The 21,030-nt window shown below is 35.8% G+C and overlaps 2 protein-coding genes across 4 annotated transcripts; both read left to right on the top strand.

Annotated features, from left to right (window-relative positions):
* The first annotated feature begins 531 nt into the window (after positions 1 to 531).
* sub1a (SUB1 regulator of transcription a) lies at positions 532 to 4,140 on the top strand. 3 transcript variants are annotated; one of them, XM_016557594.1, is made up of 5 exons: positions 532 to 581; positions 2,026 to 2,095; positions 2,306 to 2,425; positions 2,528 to 2,636; positions 3,669 to 4,140. In XM_016557594.1, exons 2-5 carry the CDS (start codon positions 2,027 to 2,029, stop codon positions 3,746 to 3,748), a joined length of 378 nt encoding a protein of 125 aa, XP_016413080.1. In that variant the 5' UTR covers positions 532 to 581; position 2,026; the 3' UTR covers positions 3,749 to 4,140. The 3 variants fall into 3 exon arrangements, with proteins under 3 accessions (XP_016413080.1, XP_016413079.1, XP_016413081.1); XM_016557593.1 differs by lacking the exon at positions 532 to 581 and adding an exon at positions 944 to 1,037; XM_016557595.1 differs by lacking the exon at positions 532 to 581 and adding an exon at positions 1,396 to 1,530.
* A 2,854-nt stretch (positions 4,141 to 6,994) lies between these two features.
* Positions 6,995 to 20,954, top strand: LOC107744171 (proline-serine-threonine phosphatase-interacting protein 2-like). Its single transcript, XM_016557680.1, has 15 exons — positions 6,995 to 7,178; positions 7,918 to 8,018; positions 8,793 to 8,867; positions 9,569 to 9,603; positions 9,685 to 9,791; positions 10,589 to 10,651; positions 11,510 to 11,608; positions 14,087 to 14,132; positions 17,318 to 17,397; positions 17,722 to 17,820; positions 17,895 to 17,991; positions 19,784 to 19,856; positions 19,978 to 20,012; positions 20,108 to 20,178; positions 20,339 to 20,954. Exons 1-14 carry the CDS (start codon positions 7,146 to 7,148, stop codon positions 20,161 to 20,163), a joined length of 999 nt encoding a protein of 332 aa, XP_016413166.1. The 5' UTR covers positions 6,995 to 7,145; the 3' UTR covers positions 20,164 to 20,178; positions 20,339 to 20,954.
* The last annotated feature ends 76 nt before the right edge of the window (positions 20,955 to 21,030 follow it).

Below are 21,030 nucleotides of genomic sequence, written 5' to 3'. Positions count from 1 at the left end.
AAGTGAAAATGTGCAAATACTACTGGCCCATTTTGGGGTGAACTAAATATGCAAGACTAGTCTTACGTCACTGTTTATAACACAGGCCGTTCATCCTTTGCTGGTCCGCTTAAAAAAATGGGGACATAAATTAAGAGTATACCCACTTCTCCAGGCACCACTACACCACTGATAAAATGCAATATTTGTCAAATACACAGATGTTTCAGAAACGTTTTTATGAGCAACAGAAACACTTTTTATATACTGCTTAATACAGCGCCATCTGTTCACAAACGTTCAACATATACTATTAAAATACCAATAAAGTGGGGGTAAATATGTGTTTATCAGTGTTTTTTGATAAACGTGACCCAATACAACAGTGCGACTACAGTAAAAAAGCTTTTACTGTTATAAAAACACAGATTTGTGAGCATTCTTGGAATTGAATTGTTACAATAAACACGCAACACACGTCGTGTTTGTCATTACAGATTCTGACCGATGAGAATAAAGTGTGTCGTCATCAAGGCTTTTCGCAGCTGATTTTGAGTAACTGCAGTGCCTGACCTTGGTGGCTGTCTCGAGTTGCTCTCACGGTACTTTGATGGCACATGTGATCGTAAGGTGGCTGCAGCGCCGATCAAAGTCGGACAAATTTTCTAACCAGGATGCATTGCTTTTGTCAGGCGGCAGCCTATCTTTGCGGCGCAATATGATGTCGAGCAAGCCTAATGTCAGGCTGCCGCAGGGACACGAAAACTCAAGATCTTCGTAATTTAGCGTCGCAAAGGCCTTATGATCACACTCACCAAATTTGAAAATGATCCAATTAAAACTGTAGGAGGCCTGAAAATGGCAAAAACTGCAGAAAAATCATAGAGGAAATTAAAAATAGTTGACTTCCTGTTGGGTATCGGATGTTGTACCAGGAGACTTTTTTGTTGGTATTTATTGGTGTGTTACATTGTGTGTGAACAGAAACGGAAGTTCGCACGCATTGAAGGAGCTTCGGTTTAAATTCTATCTACCCTACGTTTACTTTAAGATATCACGTAAGTCATTTGATACATCCAACTGTTTATAATATTCGTGTGTGCCGAATTTCGTAAACGTATGTGAAACATAGCAGGAGGGGCGCTTAGTTTAAATTTTATAGGTGGCGCTATCGAGTCATTTTGCCACACCCACTTCTAAAACCCATATCAGACGTACATTTTCGCCAGTTCTGATGTGTGCGCAAAGTTTTGTGAGTTTTCGAGCATGTTTAGGCCCTCAAAAATGCGATTCATTCTAATAGGGTCCTCGCACTGCATTGTTCGGGCCCTAAAAATGAATGTTGCTTCATTACAGCTTCCATAATAGCTGTTTAATTTAAGCGCTGATAATAGATGAGCAAAACTACACTTCCCATAATCCAGTTCTTCAAGGGCGCTTCCATAAGCGCGCGCTCTAGTCTGCACAGGTTTTGCTGAAACGGAAGTTCGCACGCATCGAATGAGCTTCGGTTTAAATTCTATCTACCCTACGTTTACTTTAAGATATCACGTAAGTCATTTGATACATCCAACTGTTTATAATATTCGAGCACGACTATAATGTCAGCGGACATGTTGGAATAACAGATTGCTTCATTCAAAGGAACTGTTGGCAAATGGCCATCTTGCTGCGCGTTCATACGTTCGCGGCCTTGTTAGTAACGTTAGTTATAAACGAGCGACGCCATTGATTCTTTTGTTTAATATATGCAAAACGTTAAAAAAGCTAAAGTGAAAGCATTGTTTCTTTGGAAAATAAATGCATTTTTTATCGCAAACGCTTGTATGCTAGAGCATCACTGCAAAGCACGAGGATGCAACCATAAAGAAGTTGTTAGTTACCTGCACGCAGATTATATATATATATTTATTTTTTGTTTGTTTCAAAATTAGTTTTAAGCAACATAGTCCTAAATGTATTAGTGTAAATTACATGTATGCTTTTCACAATTGTATTTTGGCTTGGTTTGGTTTTTCATTTAAATGGCATTGTCGTCCTTTTCAGAATGCCAAAGTCAAAGGAAGTGTTGTCTTCTTCCTCAGACAGTGACTCTGACAGTGAAGTTGATACGAAGGTATAGAAATTAATATCCTCACATTACACTTTTATCCAATTGAAAGAAAAGCACATCACATCCAAGAGTATTTACATCTGCAAATTTGGACATTTATTGAGAATAACCACCCGTTTTGTGTTGCCAGAACATTAGAAGTACCATTTTAATGTAAAATTCACAGTTTCTGTGTTATTAGCTTTGTGTTTGATGTGACATTCTGTATTTCAGGCCAAGAGAAAGAAGCAAGCAACACCAGAAAGGCCATCGAAGAAACAAAAAAGTGGAGAAACCTCAAAAGGGTCATCTGCCTCTAAAAGCAGTAGCAGTAAAAATGACAATATGTTCCAGGTGAAGATTGCTATGAAAAAAGTATATGTTTAGCTTAACTTAATGCAGATTAGGCTCACACAATTATATATTATATTATATGTATTGTTTTCTTTTTTTAAGATAGGAAAGATGAGGTATGTGAGTGTTCGTGATTTCAAGGGAAAAGTGCTGATTGATATCCGGGAATACTGGATGGACCAAGAAGGTGAAATGAAACCAGGCCGGAAAGGTAGGTGCTACTCTTCGTGGGTTCAAATGTGACAGTAGAAATGGCACCTGGTAGAGATTGTGCTACGTATTTTAAATGTATTTCGGAAACACTTTATTTTAAGGTGTCCTTGTTACACGTTGCATGTACTTGCTATTATAATAGCAATAAATTATGCATAATTACATGCAAGTAACCCCAAACCGAACCCTAATCCTAACCATATAGCAAGTACATGTAGTTGAATAATATTGCTCAGTATTTAAATGTATAATTACAGTGTAACAATGACACCTTGAAATAAAGTGTAACCTGTATTTAAAATTAGAGAGGGCTGCTTTATGGGGGTATGAATTTTAAAAATCCACATCTAAGAGGAACTAAGCCAGAAAAACTAACTAAATTGTGAAATGCACTACACAAATATACAAGCACACACACAATTAACTAGGCGTTTTGGTAATATTAAACATTCAATTATAATATTATTTTGAACATGTTTATTCTTAAAACATTGGGTTACATGGATTATGCCTATATGTGCTTTCCTGTACTCTACAGGGGAATACACACACACACACACATACATACATACACACACACACACACACACACAATAAAATTCTAAATGTAGCCTATATAAATAATCAGTATCTTGATATTATGTATATTTTCTCATAAATTGATTAAAAGATTTGTTTTGACCAAAAGGCCATTGCACAATTGCAAAACAGTTTCAAAATGCAAGAAGCAAAAGAAACTAACAAATTAGCCATATTTGTATACTGTTTCTCACCAGTTGAATGCAAGGAGAAAATAATTGTGAATCATTTTCACATGCACCAATATAGCAATACCTTGCAATAAACATATTTTCATACACACATTTGTGTACTAAAGCATTCTGTTTAATTAAAATTGAGTGATGTGAACAAATAATTAATTTGGATTGAATTGAACTTACCAACTCTAATGCTCAAAATAAAAATAAAAAACTACTTTTGTATATAAGTGAGCCGAGTTTTTTATTTCTGTTTGATGTGCTTATTACAGGTATTTCACTGAACCCAGAGCAGTGGAACCAACTAAAAGAGCAGATAAGTGAGATTGACGATGCTGTAAGGAGAATATAAGATCTGCCTGCAGTTAACTGGCAACCTGGATGCTTTTTTAAAACGGATTCTTGCTCTGCAGTTCTGCTTATGTTGCCCTCCAATGCCCAAACACAGTATCTACACCTTCTCTAAATCAGCCAAGGGACAGATCACGGTCTAAGAGACCTGTCATAAATTTGACAAATGTATAATTGCTTTGTTTTTGCCTTTGTAGAGCGGCATGCTTCGCAAAGCCAATGTGGTGACCAGGACACTTTGTATGTAAATTTTAGGTTAGGTTTTATTGAAGTAGTTGTTCATTGTATGTCTTTTTATATTTGAAATTTTCATGGTTGGGGTTTTCAAAGGGGTTGGCTAGAGAGACGGTGTGAGTTTGTGCCCTTAATTTTGAATAAAGGTGATAGACAAAACAAAGGCTGTTTTATTTTGATTTACAAGTTTCTCGCAAACAACTATAAAGGTACAAAAAAGCTGATAAAGTATTGAGAACAGATACTGTACTGTTCGTAAGTGTTTTTTTTTTTTATTAAATTCCGTAAGGATGCATTAAATTTATCAAAAGTGATGGCAAAAAAAAAACATTTATAATGATTTTTTAAAAATTCTGTTTTAAACAATGTTCTTTTGAACTTTCTATTCATCAAGAGAATTCTAAAAAAAAAATTATCAGTGTTTTCAACAGTGATAATAATCAGAAATGTTTCTTGAGCAGCAAATCAACATGCTGCTATATGTATAGGCTGTATTTTATTTTTATTTATTAATTTTTTTGACAGCTATGTCCGTTAGAGCAGGTTAGGTTATTTTTATTTAGATTGTTATAAATGTGATTATTTTAATATAACTTAATTTAAATAATTTGAATTTATTTTAAGGTCCCTGGTTTAGAACCACTAGGCTATAGTGAGCAAAATATGTGGATCACTGCAGCCATCTATTGGTTATTTTGGTTTAAACGTAACATTCCAAAAGAAATGCATTAAGTGTTAACTACTAATCATAACCCTAGTTCATGTAGTATTATGTCTTATTTGATTATACTATTATGTTAATTATGTAATTAATTATAAATTGTTAATATACACCACCCCCCATTGTAGTAAGTCTTAATGAATTGCTTAATTTCCTCTGCTCAGCTAGCTGATATTGTTTCTAAAGCTAAAGGCTGGAATACACTTCATGAATGCTACATGACTTCTCAACTTTGTGAAAATCTGAAGACATTTTAAAACGCTAGGCATCATACACTTACCAACTTTTTAAACAGTCACAGAGAAAACACTGGTCATCATACACTAAACAACTGAGGATCAAACACTACCAGACTTTAAAGTTTTCCGATCACAACAAACTCCTGCAGAAACGTTTGCCTTGTTTCTAGAAAATGTGTGCCAAATGAAAACGTGTTCTAAAATTGGCTCAAAATGTCAAACAAGTCTGACTGGATGGAATCAGAGTCTGAACCATCCTGAGTCATCGGAGTTTGTGACCATCATACACTATGCAATTTCCTATGAAATCTCTCAACTCATATCTGCAGACTGGCTCTGACTTGCGTCAACCAGCATCAAATTGTTCAGATTGTGAATCTTTAATGTTCCAGCTGTGAGTCTGGTATTATGTCAACTTGTCTTTTCAAGGAAGTTTTTGAAACTTTGAGCCCAGCTGTAACAGTTATTATTAACAGTTCAAATGGAGTTGTACCTTCTAGTTTTTAAACATGCTGTGGTTCACAAACTGCACTTTTGAAGGCCAGTGATTTAAGTGCTGCATTCGATACAACCGATCATAGTATTCTGCTAAATTGTCCGGAAAAGGTGGTAGATATTCAGGGGGTTACCCTGCAGTGGCTGGCCTCTTATCTTAAAGACAGAACCTTCTCAGTGACCACTGGGGAATTTTCTTCTTTGTTGGTTCCTTTATGATGCGGTGTGCACCAAAGGTCTATTTTAGTTCCTTTTCTTTTTCACTTTATATGCTTCCTTTGGGTGTCATTTTTAAGATATATAGGATATCCTACCACTGCTATGCTGACAATACACAATTTTATCTTCCAGCAAAAACCAATAATGGTTATCATTTGTTTTTTTGCGACTGCTACGTATGAGGAGATTAAATGTTGGATGACTAGTACTTGTTTTGCAATTAAATGAAAGTAAATGCAAACAGGTCTTCTGATTTTAATTTGGGTTCTCTTGCAGCTAGTTTTTAACCACATGTAAGAAATCTTGGGGTTACATTTGATATGTCACTACACCTTGACAAACAAATCAGTTTTGTGGTAAAGGGCAGCTTCTTTCATCTGAGATCAATTGCGAAATTAAAACAGGTTCTGCCCCCGAGAAATTTGGAGATTGTAATGCACATTCTTATAACATCACGCCTGGACTACTGTAATTCCCCAATATTGTGACCTGCCTCAAACTGTAATTGCTCTCTGTTTTTAAAATTGCTGTTTTTGTGTATAAAGCTTTATCTGGTACTGCAACAAAATACATAATTGATCTTTTAATTCCTCACACTCCGCCGCGGTCATGGCCTAATGCTTAGAGAGTCGGACTTGTAACCCGAAGGTTGCAGATTTGAGTCTCAGCACCAGCAGCAGTTGTGGGTGGGGGGAGTGAATGAACTGCACTCTCTTCCACCTTTCATACCCTTGAGCAAGGCACCGAACCCCCAATAGCCCCTTTGCTCCCCGGGCTCCCCGCTGCTCTGAGTAGAGTGTGTTCACTACTCACTGCTGTGTGCCTGCACTTGGATGGGTTAAATACAGTGCTCAAATTCCAAGTATGGGACACCATACTTGGCCACACTTCACTTTCACTTTCAATGAGCACTCAGGTCATGTAATCAGCTTCTCTTGCCTTTAAATGTGAGGTCTGCTCCTTCACTAGCCAGTTTTAAATCGGTTCTTAAAAAGTTGGCCGTATAAAAAAAATCAAGTTGGTATATTTGCATTAAAACATTGCATGGAAGATCCGCTCTCTTTGCAGCACTAACATTGATGATAAATTCTTGTGCTTCACCTTGCAAGTAGACTGAAGGATGAATAGCAAATCCTCAATGTTGCACGAAAAAGTATATTATATTATATTATATTATATTATAGCACCGGTTGCACCGCTCTAAGGACGGCCAGGTTTATTTTACAACTTCATAAGAACTGCAACTTCACAGTTCAGTCACTAGGTGGTGGAATAGTCCACTACAGTTTGCGGGTCCGTTTTCTGTTCCACAGCCACTTTCGCTCTCTGGACAGGCGTGAAAGATGCGCATTTAGGACCCTGAGGCGTGTTATTTTTAAGCTCGATGTGCAGCAGACCATCACGTCTGTGTAAAATCAGTCACAGCATTATTACAGCCTGATACGGAACTTCACAGTCACTTTCTGAGTGAGCAAACAGCAGCCGACGCAATGAGAGAACTGCATTTCAAGGATAATTTTTGGGTAAGGTTTTCGTATTTTGGGGGGCATACAGTCAATTCTTAGTGAAAAATATAGTGGACATACTGTTTATTTGTATAATAATAAATTATAACCAACTTTCTCTGATTTGATGCAAGTTAAACAAATAGTTAAACCTTTTATTTTGAGCTCGCCTGTCACATATCGAAACAGGGCTGATTTTCCTTAAGGGAAGTGTGGTCAACACATAATGTGTAGCTTTGTCGTCCATTAAACAACCCAAATAGTTAATTCTTATAAAATAATATATTGTTAATAAAAAAAGAAGAAGCGTATCTCAATGTGCTGTCTCATGCTGAATTGTGTCTGCATGCTATTTGACTATTGGCCATGCCAGCCTGAGAACTCTGAGACCTTATTAGGCAAAGCAGGCAATAAGGTGCAATTTAGTTTTGTTTTCTTAGCTTTTATTTTGGGAGATATTTCATGTTGACTGTGGCTTTGGGTATGATGCTATGTCTGCCCCTCAGACTTATAAATTACAGAGACTGAGCTCTCATGGGTAATGATAGTCAACAGTCCAAACCACAATGTTTCTGAAGCCTATAGCCTTCATGTATACAGTGAGGAATTGGTGATACATGTGGCACTTTGTGGATTCCTAGCTTGTGCTTTCAGATTATGAATAATCGGTGTGATTTTTGTGAAGTTACTTGATAAAACATTTGCCTATGTGTTTTGTATATATATATATTTTGTTATTCTTCAATTGTGATATCAGAACACTGAAATCATCAGCACAGCTGGATATGACAGCATCATCCAGCACTTGAATGACGGCAAGAGGACGTGCAAAGAAATCGAGGATTTCATGAAGGCCAGGTGAGAAGTCACAGTCATTACACACACATTTACCTCAAACTCTTGATGTTCTCACAGTTATACATTCGGGTAAACCCTCCATAGTGCATTCACATATAACTGAAGGAATGTTACAGTAACCGAAGTCTTTAAAAAAAGGTGGAAAATACCTCATGACGAGCATTGTTGCAAGATTTCCTGTTGTTGATGTGAAAATGATTTACAGTTATAATTTTTCCAATGGGCCACTGTGTTAAATGAAAGAGTTACAGAAACAAATACTGTAAGTTAGTCAACATGAAATTAAAATGGGCCATTGCATTTTCTTAAAGGGATAGTTTACCCAAAAATTAAACTTCTGTCATTATTTACTCACCCTTAAGTTGTTCCAAACCTGTTTGAGTTTCTTTCTTCTGTCGAACAGAAAATATTCTGAAGAATGTTGGAAACCAAACAGTTGCTGATCCCTATTGATTTCAATATGAAAGAAAAAAATGCAATAGAAATCAATGGGGACCAGAAACTGTTTGGTTTCCAACATTCCTCTAAATATCATCTTTTGTGTTCAACAGAAGAAAGAAACTCATTAAGCTGGGATGGAGAAAACACCAAAAATGTGTGGAAATATTTCCTCAATATAGAAAGTGTGAAACTAACTCTCAATATTCAGGCCGTATAAAATTACTTGATAATTTAATAACAAATACATTTCAGGCAAGCAAACCAACAGATTAACTCAATATGTCATTATGTAAAAAACATTGATCTAAAATATAAAAACACACTTATTTTCAGAGCTGCGATAGAAGAAAAATATGCCAAGGAGCTGCTGGGTTTGTCCAAGAAAGTGTGTGGACACAGTGAAATGAAGTAAGTACCGATGTATAATTTCAGTTATTACAGTTAATGTTACGGTTATACTTTTACAAAGTGCAATTTCTTGAATGGATTGTAAAAGTACTTTATTATTTTTTGGGTTCATTAGCAGTAAACCAAACTAAGGACATCAAATTGTGTGGTTCTAATTGAGAGGTGTGCCATTAATATTTTAAGCAATCAGAATAAAAGGAGGAACCTGAGCCATATCAGAGAGACTTTAGAGTTTGACAGTTTTAGGCTGAGCCAGTAAACAATAACCAAGCAGCCACAATGACCGTGTTTTAAAAACTCATTAGCAAATGTATAGCAAGGCCGTAGAACTGCTCACAACACCTTGAGCAAGCATCACTTATTATTGGTGTTCTTTATAGAGGTTAAATTCTTTGATTTGTTTAGCCAGAGGGTTCTTGAGTGAATATGACAAGTTATTGTGCTTTTCTGGTTGGATGTTCTGGTTGAACAGCGTGGTACTGATATACTGTATTCGATCATTTCAAAGTACAAACCTAAACAGTGTCTGGGTTGGTCACATGTAGATGGTTTGTGGTTAGTGCCTTTCCTCTTACTATGGGGTGAGGAAAAAAAAGTTTAACTGAGTCCTATACCAGTGACTGATGTCAGCAATTTTACAATTGTTTTATTGCGCAAAATGGACATTAGTTACTCATCAACGTTTCTTTTTCTGTTTTTAGCACCCTGAAACGATCGCTTGACGTTTTCAAATTACGTAAGTAAATGCTGTCTGCAAACTTCATGATTGCAGTTTAATGTTCTGTTACCCTCCTTTATGTTTAAAATGTGTGTTTAGAAACAGAAAATGTCAGTTTGTCCCATCTGCATTTGGCCCAAACCATGAGGGAGGAAGCAAAGAAATTAGAAGACTTCAGAGAGAAACAGAAAGAGGCCCGGAAGAAGGTAAGGTGTACAAACAGCATTTAATACTTTATTATTTACTGATTAAATTTGAAGTGTGTCTTTCTGCATTAACATTGTCCCCAAATGGAAAGATTTTTCAAACTTTTCATACCTGGAGATAGTTAGCATTCCCATTCATCTCATTGGTAGTTGCTCAGCTGATGCAGGACCTCTTGGAAGTATGTGATTTGAAATCTCCCATCTTTGCTCATGGGTTTTCAGTTCTGGACGCAGTTGCGTATTTACCCAATAATCTGAGGCGTAAATGCAACCAATTGCAAGGAAATGACAACACTGATGGCACCACAAAATCACGTACTGTCTCAAACACTGCACTATTTTGACTATCCTAAGCTGTGACATCAAAAATAACTGACAGGGAAGAATATTTTCAAAGAGCCTCAAAGGAAATCTGCACTGGTAAATCATCTACTGTAGTAGAATTAAATATTAGCAATATATTCAGTAGCTTTTTTGTGTGTGTGTGTGTGGGGGGGGTAGGGGACTCACCTCGTCTGCTATTGGTCAAATAAACAGGTAGCTCCGCCCCGAACTCACACCATTGGTTGAGCCTGTGTTGCTATGCTGGATGGTCGGAATTCTCAAAACAAATAGCACAATGTTTTGATAGTGTGAGAGAGTGTGTTTACACTTTTCAGGTGACTCAACCTGCAAATGACTTGTTATAGAAGTATAGAAGAAAGTATTTTAACAAGGGAAAAATTACACTTCATTTTCTACAGTACATAATGGTGTTAAATTGAAGATATGAATTGAAAAGTTGTGCTTTTTTTCAGGTAGAACAGCATATGGATACTCTTCATAAGCAGAAGGCCGCTCAATATAAGAAAACGGCTGAGGTAAGTATGAAAGAGAGAGCAAAGTGGTCTCAGTTTGTATATTGTTGTCAGTGCTGTTGCTATAATAGGTGCCCTCTTTTCTATGGTACCTTATTTCCTTTATGGGAAGTATGTTCTGATTCAGTGGCAGGAGGGAAGTGAATAAGTGCACCTGATTTTAGCTGCACAAAATGGGAAGTGATCTGTGCTGAATGGCTTTGTTCATTAAAAAGACAGCTTCTCATTCAAGCTTAAATGAAGCGTTCTTGAAAGTGGTGAATTCAGGTTGGTAAATAAACTGTTTCCCTTAAGTTTATTAGCATCAAGGTGTCATATGATGCATCAGTATTTACTAGTTAAGAACTGAAACTTTGTAGTACCACATGTGATGTTGCATACAACGCTTTCCTAGAAATAAACAAACCATTTATTTGACATAAATGTGTTTTTTTTTTAATAATATTAAATTTCCCCATATTTAGAATAATAGTAAAGTCATCAAAATGGTGAAATCATACAAATTGAAGTTGTGACCAAAATGTTTTTACGGAGTTGGACGCTTGGTTGCTTTTTCCTTACTATCTGCTCATCCATTTAAATAAATGTGATTAAATATCAGAAGGAGATTAATACCTATGAATGAATTATAATTATATTTTTCTGCCCTAATCTTAAGATTACAGTGTTTTTGATATCATGAGAAATGTTCAGTGAAATGTGTGCACTTTTGGTTTGCAGTGTAGTACTGTGGTAGTGTGATTCTATTTTCAGTATAATAAAGATGGCACATTATAGCTTACAAAGAATATAGATTATAGTTAAATTTAGACATAAGTTGTATTGGTCACACTTTAAATGCCAGCGGATGTTTTTTTTAAGGCGAAGAAGACTTATGAGCAAAAGTGTCGAGATAAAGAGGAAGCAGAACAGAACATGAACAGAAACGCCACCACTAGCAGTTCCAAGCAGCAAGAAAAGGTACGCAAGTAAAACTGTGACAGTGCATCTGTTTTTTCTGTCCTATATGACCACTGCAAGAATCTTGCTTTCACTTACATTTTAGTGCATATATAGAAGCCTCTTCTCTTTTCTGGTCTTCCTGCATTTTGCTTTTATCTGCACTTTTTACAGTGTTGTTAGCAAGGTATCTCTGTATTGACGTTCTTCTGGTATCTCTGTATTGATGTTCTTCTGATATCTCTATTGATGTTCCAAAAGCTGAACTGTTAAATATTAAACTTCTATGAGAAATTCAGACTAAAGCAACTAACATGCATACATTTTGTAAGTTTCATACTTTTTAAGATCTTTAAGATTACAGTTTAAAAATTTCCCAGTCACATAGATTGATGAAATGTCAGTCCACGAATAGTACTGCCTGACACAAAGTGCATTTAAAACATTTAACATCCATAGACTACCACAGTTTTTACACCTGGAGACATTAAACACTCTTGTAAGGAATAGTTCACAAGAAAATGAAAATTCCGTCATAATTTACGCACACCCTCAAGTTGTTCCAAACCTGTATGAGTTTCTTTCTTCTGTCAAGCACAAAAGAAGATATTTTGAAGAATGTTGGTCACCAAGCAGTTCCAAAGTATGGAAAAAAGATACTATGGAAGTCAGTGGCTACTGTCAACTATTTGGTTACCAACATTCTTCAAAATATCTTCTTTTGCTTTCAGCAGATTGAAGAAACTCGTACAGAGGGTGAGTAAATGAAAGATTTTTTTTAGTGAACTATCCCTTTAAGCCATTGCTTTGTGTATGTGTGAGAGAGAAACAGATTAAGCATGTGTGAATTACCTGAGTTTGTGCTCAGCAGTGTTCTACTAATGGTAAATCTGTGTTCAACTACTTCAACAAATAAATAGTGCTAACACCTTGCTACTAGGAAAGAGTCAAGTGTCAAGAGGCATTTATTTATCATTTGCATAGTTAACACTGGGGAAAACTGGGCATTGAAATGCTTGTGACGAGGCTCAGACATACAGTGACAATAACAGGACCATACAAAAAAAAAAAAATACAGATATAGACGTACGTGGAGGGCACTGAGATATTGAGTGACTTCAGTGACCATAGGCAGAACAATAACACAGACAGAGCATTAAATACAAATAAGTGGCAGTAACAGATACAATAAGGGTAGGCAGTGTTAAGAGTTTTAAGTAGTCCTGAGGTACTGATATAAGAATATTGGGGGTAGAGCAGTGTCCAAAATGTCATTGTAGAGTGTCGCAGAGCTACATGAAAGAAAGAAAATTTCATGTAGCTCTGCGACAAATGTTGACCTTTTTTGGTAGGGAAATTAATTGCTAATGTTGCAGGGCAGTGCTGACAAGATCTGTATGTTCAAGTGTGTGGGGGCGAGTGTGAAAACAGGAAAAAAGAAACAGTGACTGCTTTTGGTAGATAATAAAAGGTGACTTGACTTTTGATAATTTGTTATGTTGTAGCCAGAACATTAATTTAGAATGGTGATTAAACCTGACTGGAACTACCTGCACAATAAAGCACACATTCCAGCCAATCAGAATCAAGCATTCTAGAATGATATGGAAGAATCAAAATGTAACGGACAGTGATGACATCATTGTGATATTTGCATATAAATTCTGATTCGTATTCCTTTCTTGCATCTGTTTTACCATTTTATATAATGAATACAAACAAAATGACAGATGGGATAGTTCACCCAAAAATTAAAATTTATGTCATTATTCACTCATCTTCAAGTTGTTCCAAACTATGGAAGTCAACCGTTTGGTTACCAACATTCTTCAAAATATCTTCTTTTGTGTTCAGCAGAAGACAGAAACTCATACAGGTTTGGAACAACTTGAGGGTGAGTAAATTATGACAAAATTTTCATTCTTCAGTGAACAATCCTTTGAAAATATAATGCTTACCCAAAACTGTAACACTATTCTTTCACTGCCTTGCAAGCACTCATATGTCCTTCAGGCAATTCAGATCTGTTTTGTGTGTTAGACATTATAGAAAATAATGTTTACCTAGAACACTTCCTTTTATAAGTGGAGAGAAAAGCCGAGATCAATTCAGGCCTAAATTCCATAGAGCTGCATCTCTTGAGAGGAGGCAAATGAGTTAGTACAGCAAAGCAGCATGCAAAACAAACCATGAAGGCCACGAATGGGTAAAGATGACTGCCGGGGGATGTACAGCGCTGTGAATCATTATAAAACATGGCAGCAGTGTTGGAAGTATTTGTAATCCCCTGAGGACAAGACTCTGGAGCTGTTGAAAGGCTATAAAACTTTTGTAGCGAGTCAACTATCAGTCTTCATCTCTTGAGAGACAGTACTGTTTTTAGAGAACAGCTAAAAAGAGAGAAGAGCCATTTAGCTGTTTGTATTATGTGCTTGTAAGATGTGAATGACCATACAAAGACATTCTGTTATAAATAATGTTACTTTCTTATGCTTCAAGCTGTATGCCAAAACACAGCAAGCCAAGCAGACAGCAGAGGAAGCCGGTAAGAACATCAGCAAATGCACTAATAATATACTCACTTATAATAATAATATACTTTAACCAGGGCTGGGCAATATATTGAATATCTGAGAGGATTCTGTTGGTAAAACTAAGCAATATTGAATATTGTATATACAGTGGGTACGGAAAGTATTCAGACCCCCTTAAATTTTTCACTCTTTGTTTAAGGGGGTCTGAATACTTTCCGTACCCACTGTATGTGTGTATGCTGTTTTTTTTAAATAAAAATCTGGATATGTTTCTTTGCAAACTTGCCATTAGGCTAATTACACAATGTATACATATAAGAGCATTAAGACAAATGAATGATGGACCTATATATTCATCAGGTGAATTAATCAGCTGATATTTGGCCATTTTGCAAACTGCTACTAAATCTACAACGCAATATGTTAGGGTGATCATATTTTAGTTTTTCAAAAAGAGGACAGTACGGGGCGGGGTTCATGTGTGGGGGACAAGGGCGGGGCTTCGCCTAACAGTATACGTAACAAGTTTTTTTTGTTTTGTTTGTTTGCTTATTTTGTTTTTATAATAAATAAAAAGAAAACAAGTAGGCTCGTTTTTAAATAAAAATAAAACAAGTCAATAGAACAGAAAAAGAATAGATAATGCTTGTGTTAGAAGGTCATTATTTATAATAAATAAAAAGAAAATAAGTAGAAAGAATAGAGAATGCTAGTGTTAGAGGCTCTTCTTTCTTTATAAATAAAAAAGTAGTTAGAATAGAAATAAAATAGAGAGTGCAAATGTTAGAGGGTCAAGTTTTTTAATAATAAAAAAAAAACAAGGAGATAAAATTAGAAGTAGCATTAGAATAGAGAGTGCTAGAGTTAGAGTTTTCAGAGTTTCTTGAAAATATTAAGGACTCTTGGATTGAGCTGGGCAGGTCATTCCACCAGGAGGGAACAGTTAATGAAAAAGTCCATTAAAGTTTTATCACAGGTTGTACTCGAATGCAAAATATTTTAAAACAGGCATTTCAGTCAAATGTAATTTATGCAATATTTCAAACCTTTAACCCACTTGGGAAAATCAACCCATGGCAACAGTTTAAAAGTAGCCCAATTCTGTGGAAAAAAACGCGGACTTGGCAACCCTGCATCCAACAAGAGCTGCAGGAGTCAGATTTGACTGATCACAGGTCGAGAATAAGGAGAGATGACTGACAAGACCATGCTTGAGTATTTGCTGCTCAACAGATCCTAAGCTCATTGACAAATATCTAATCTTGTAAGATGTGATCCCTTTACAAAGAGTGCGTGTCCAGTGCGTTGTGATTGGCCAAATACCTCAAGCGTGTGACGGAAATGTTACGCCCCTTACCATACTGTGATGCCGTGTCCCAGCCGGAGCGACGAGACAAAAACATTAAAACCCATTATAAACGAGGCATTTGTTGCATCCAGTGGGGACATAATTATGGATTATTCACACATTATTGACTTATACTGTCTTTTTACGTGTTGCGTTAGTGTAGTCTGATTCTTGAATGATTGAGTCTTATGAGTTGGTTCTTTTTAGTAAATCAAACACATACCACTTCATGGTAGTCGGATTGCTAAATGATTGAGTTTTATGTGTCGGTTCTTTTTAGTGAGTCAAAAGCATAACGATTCAAATCGGTTGAGATCACTGATCTATTTATAGACCAGTGGTTGGGATGCTAACCAAATCGCGATACAATTGGGGTAGGAGTTTATATGAACGTATCACTGAGGGGAACTGACTGTCTTTAGAAAAGTTTAGATGGCATTTTCTTTTCATCTTGGCTCTGAATGATGCATATTAATATTAAAGTAGTGTTCGTAAGAGCGTTGCATTGTTTACAGCGGTAACCCAGGAAACACCGTATCATTGCTGTTCATAAGCGCCACCTGCTGTCAGAGAGTGAATCTGCGTCTCATTCAGTTTGTCAACTGTTTCGTTCATATGTTTTATGTATAGTAGTTTCACAAAACTAAAGTCAGACCATTCTGTTTTTGCTTCAGATTTCGAAATTATACAGTCTAATTTAGATTAAAAACTCCTCATGCTGCATGTATGCTGCATCTTTGTTTAGATCATGAATAAAATGCAGTGGTTGCCTCTAATTTTAAATGGAAAGAGCACAGACAAAGCCTTCGTTTGTTTATATGAAGAGATTTCTTTTATTTGTGTAACTTATTTATTGATTTGAGATTTGTTTTAAAATTTCAATTTAGCTTTGTTATATTTTAATTTCACAAAGAAACGTGCAACAATAGCCTACTAAAAGGACACCTTTTCATTTACTATATATTTTGTCTTCAATAACATTTTGTAAAAAAATTTGTGAGAAAATCGAATCGTGAAATCAAAATCGTGAATCGAATCATAAGTTGAGTGAATCGCTACATCCCTACTTATGAGTTGGTTCTTTTTAGTGAATCGACAGCATACCTCTACCTCTAAATCAGTGTTGTCCGATTCCCGAACAATTGAGTCTTATGAGTTGGTTCTTTTTAGCAAATCAGCAACAAACTGCTGAATCAGTGTAGTCTGATTCCCAATTGAATGAGTCTTAAGGCTTGTGTAGTTATGGACCGGTTGTTCATATGTCAATATGTGTAGTACAAGACACACTTTTATCAGTTTTGTCAAAAGTATTTCATATGAATGAATGAAATATGGTTGTTTAGTATTATTGGTATTGTTTAATATATTTTAAGGCCAATTATTGGACTGCATTTGTGTCGCTTCTTAAAAATAAATCAGAATATCAAAATTATGTAATGAAAGTTATATAATTTTACACAATTTTTTTGTATGAAATTATTTTTTCCCCAAAAAAATCATTTCCTCAAAAGTAAAATTAAAAAAAAAAATTAAAGAAGTGGAATCGTTAGCAGAAAAAAAAAAATGTTTTAAAGAAATATATGTAGTTTATATGCCTATGTGTTGTTATATTAGTGTATATAAATGCACATTATTAAGTATCTTTTGCTTATTTAGTAAAACAGTGTAAAAAAAAAATATTTTGTTAAAATTATGGTGAAACTGAAAAAAAAAATATTAAGATATGATTTAAATGTCATCAAAAGAAATATTGCGATGTGACTATTTAGCTGTATTGCCCAGCCATAAACGCAACACAACTCTTCTATTTCTAATTTTAATGTCTTTGTTTGTTCAACTCCATAATAGACAGGATATATAGTCAGAATGTGTCCTTGTTGGGGAAGATGAGAGAGGAGTGGCTGAACGAGCATGTCAAAGCCTGTGAGGTGAGCTTTACGCCCCAACCTGCATCACACACTCCAACACTGATGATCGCTTTTCACAACACATCGATGACAAATCAAACGTGCTCATGTCAGGTCATGTGAAGCCTGCATACCTCTTGAAAATGGGTTGTGACTGTATGGCATTTCGTGTTGACTGTAAAACCATTAAAGGTCAAACAAATCTATTGAATTACACATAAAATGCCTAAATTAAAACATGCTTCAACAAGTTGTTTTATATTTGGTGATTATTGACTGACTGGTGTACTGAATGAGGAAAGACATTTTTTCTACTTTGACATCTCTTGTGCATGTTTGCCACAGTTTTTTGAGAAACAGGAAGTGGAGAGGATCAGAACCCTGAGAAACGTTGTGTGGACCCATCTCAACCATCTCTCCCAGCAGTGTGTCACCAGCGATGAGGTAACCTGACTGTGCGGCATCAGGTAAGACCCACATGTGGAACTCGCCTCACCATGTGTATCTGTGTTACGCAGCTCCTTGAGGAAGTGAGGAAGTCACTGGAGCAATGTAACATTCAAGAAGACATTGAGCATTTTATCAACCTCAGAAGAACTGGAGACAAACCACCAGGTACTGGTGCAGCAGCAGGGTTTCACAACAACACATTAAGGTTTGGTGTCACGCTCACGGGCGACATCCAGTCATTTCAAATGGAATCCATGCAGCTAAGTTTGTATGAGGGTGTAAGATTTCCCAGCGCAGATTTCATATCAAGTTGGTGACACGAATCAACAGTGTTGACCAGCAGAAAGTTTGAAAGTGACTTTTTGTGAGCTGTGCTTCATACATTGCAGTACTACTGAGAATGGATCTTTACTGTGCAAAATTTTGCACAAGTTTCACTAATGTGAACACACATTTACTGTGTATTTTGTTATGTGAACTTTTTAGCTCTAATCTGAATAGAAATTAAAATTCAGTTTATTTACTCACCCTCATTATGAAAAATGTTCTGGTTTTTTTCTGAAATGAAAAAAGCATCATAAAAGCACCATAAAATTAGTCCAAATTACTTTGTCCATTGTCCGAGCGGGTTCGGGTCCAAAACTTAGGCGAGTACCTCGGACACGGGTCAGGTTCGGTATTAGCGGCCTCGGGTAATTTAAAATAAACATGCTTTTTCGGACCCGATTAGACCCAAATTCTTTTAAACTATCCCGAATGCGTAGGCTATTTTCACTTTCGCGTTAAGTGAGAAACGCACATAGAAAAGGAGCATATTTGTAACCTCGCACACAGAAATCATCTTATAGATATATGAGATCCATCAGGAAAATCCACTCGCTTCATTATGCTGCCTGTTCATATTGGGCTTTTCTTTTTTGTGTGCAGAAGCCTTTCGCCGGAGATCAGGTTGCAGACAACACTATCGAATCCATCAATTATTAGGCTATTGATTTATTTTTTATCAAACTATCACGTTTATTTTTCAAGTCCACTGGTCACAATTGAAAGCCAAGCTCTTATACTTTACTTTATATTACTTACATAATATATTACTTACATTATTTACTCTTATACTTATACCAAGCTCAATAACTTGTATCCATCAGGCAGGCACTAATATAAAGTTGCCTAATAATAAATTGAATAAATGTTAAATAAATCAAAGTAATGGAGAAGCGGACAAATCGGTCAGCAGGACACCGGGATTTTTCCTGATTGACTGCGGGGCTGCAGGCTGTACACAAGTCAATGCTGTTTACATTTGGGTCCAGTCGGGTTCGAAATTCAATTTCATCGGGTCTGTCTCGAGTCGGGTTTTTCTTTAAAAAAATTAATTTATGCACGTTGGGTTCGGGTCTCATATATCATATATCTTCTGAGGGTTCATATGGTTTACTTTTATGCAGTGTTATTTTAGCATTGAGGTACTATTATAGTTTGTAATAATACTTTTAATAATAATAATACTTTTAATCAGTTTTAATTTTCATATTTTCCATTTTCATTTTATCTTGAAAGTTTTAGTCATTTTTAGTAGTTTATTTATGTATATATATATATATATATATTTCATTTTATCCCATTTTTAAGTATTTTACTACATCAAGTTAAACTAAATTAAAAATGAGAAATGTAGCTGAAATAAAGTTTTTGTATTTTATTCTGTTTCAGTTAAAGTTTTATTTTAAGTGATTTTTTTCAATGATTTTAATTTTAGTTTCAGTTTTACTTTTAGTTAACTATAATAACCCTGCCTTTATGCAGCCTTTGTCCTTATCAGAGCTTGACGGTCTGTTGTAAAGAAAAGAACGTGACCGTGAACTTTCTCTTTGAGTTCCACTCAAATATGAGTTTGATGACATTTTATGTTTGGTCGAACTTTCCTGTAATGTTTATTAATTTGATCTTTTCTCAGCATCTGTTCCATATGAGAACTTCTACAATAATCAGAGATCAGCTCCCACTCGGTCACTTCCCACAGCTGGCAGGTGAGCCCTCACGCCTCACAGATGGCAAATTTACCAATTACCGATTAGTTTATTTTATTCCTTATGTAAATATGACCATCAGCTTTAATATTATCTTACGTCTTGCTGTGTTTTATTTCAGGAGAGCTGCAGCACCTCCACCACCAACTGCAGAAAGTATGAAAATATTATATGCATATAGCAATGAGTTTATACGTTCTCTTCTGTATGCTTATTTAATTCCCATTTCTTGTTGCATCTATCATCCTCAGATGATCCTTTATACTCAACCGCAGCAGAACCAGGATACAGCCTAATACGATACTAATAAGATCACGGCTCGGTAAGAATTCTCGCAGGAATGTAACCTTGACGTACAATTTACAAACAGTATAATATTAATGCTGGACCAAGTATTATACAGTTAATACTGTTGTTTATGAATCCCTGGAATGCTCCCTTGAGGAAATGGTGTTTAAGTTATTCATTTTTTTCTTTTTCAGTCTTTGCAAGCCCTTATGCTGCTCAATAGGAATATTGTGAAGGCATTTGTTACATTTTTCATCAAGCGTTGAAAAGCACATTGGTTACCGTCTAATGCTGTTGCCAGCTTCCTCATACCATGTGGTGAGAATATATTGTAGCCTGGCATGAAGAGTTTCCTCGTCTCTGTATAAAAAAACATTGTTAACTTGCTAACCTAAAATCCACTCATGCAAACACGGTGAGCTTTGACACTATTACATAGTCATAAAAAGTCAAAGCCTGAAGTTCTCACTACACTGATAACATCAACAAACAACGTTGTATAAATATTTGTATTTTATTTACTGTAAAAAAGATGTATAATTTTGCACCACTAGTGGCATCAAATGGAATTGCAGTGTGTTTGAACAGCCTTATTGGGCTCAACCAATGGGGTGAGTTTGGAAGCGGGGCTACCCATTTGGCCAACCAATGGAAAACAGGAAAGGACCAATTCTTTTGTCATTATTTTTTAAATTCAGTTTGGTGTAGCTAGTGGTCCAGTAATTACACGCTTCACTTTTAAATCAGCTTTTTATAAAGGCCACAAAAATATAATTTATTTCTAGTGTAAAATTCTACACACTGTCAATACAGAGTCCTGCATCACTGGATATATTGCTTCAATAAATGTACTGTATATACGATTTGATCTGTGGTATTGACATTG

Source organism: Sinocyclocheilus rhinocerous, unplaced genomic scaffold (assembly GCF_001515625.1).
Source record: "Sinocyclocheilus rhinocerous isolate Xijiao unplaced genomic scaffold, SAMN03320098_v1.1 scaffold287, whole genome shotgun sequence".
NCBI classification, from domain to species: Eukaryota; Metazoa; Chordata; class Actinopteri; order Cypriniformes; family Cyprinidae; genus Sinocyclocheilus; species Sinocyclocheilus rhinocerous.
Note: the sequence above shows the minus strand (reverse complement) of the source record. Positions and strands in the feature narration are given on the sequence as shown.

What these genes read in the sequence shown, in the direction of transcription:
- LOC107744171 (XM_016557680.1), top strand. Translation starts at nt 7,146, where the DNA reads ATGAGAGAACTGCATTTCAAGGATAATTTTTGG. An exon ending in ATTTCAAGGATAATTTTTGG is followed by an intron (nt 7,179 to 7,917) that starts GTAAGGTTTTCG and finishes TTGTGATATCAG; the next exon opens with AACACTGAAATCATCAGCAC. An exon ending in GCAGACAGCAGAGGAAGCCG is followed by an intron (nt 14,133 to 17,317) that starts GTAAGAACATCA and finishes ACTCCATAATAG; the next exon opens with ACAGGATATATAGTCAGAAT.
- sub1a (XM_016557594.1), top strand. Translation starts at nt 2,027, where the DNA reads ATGCCAAAGTCAAAGGAAGTGTTGTCTTCTTCCTCAGACAGTGACTCT. An exon ending in AAAATGACAATATGTTCCAG is followed by an intron (nt 2,426 to 2,527) that starts GTGAAGATTGCT and finishes TCTTTTTTTAAG; the next exon opens with ATAGGAAAGATGAGGTATGT. An exon ending in AATGAAACCAGGCCGGAAAG is followed by an intron (nt 2,637 to 3,668) that starts GTAGGTGCTACT and finishes TGCTTATTACAG; the next exon opens with GTATTTCACTGAACCCAGAG.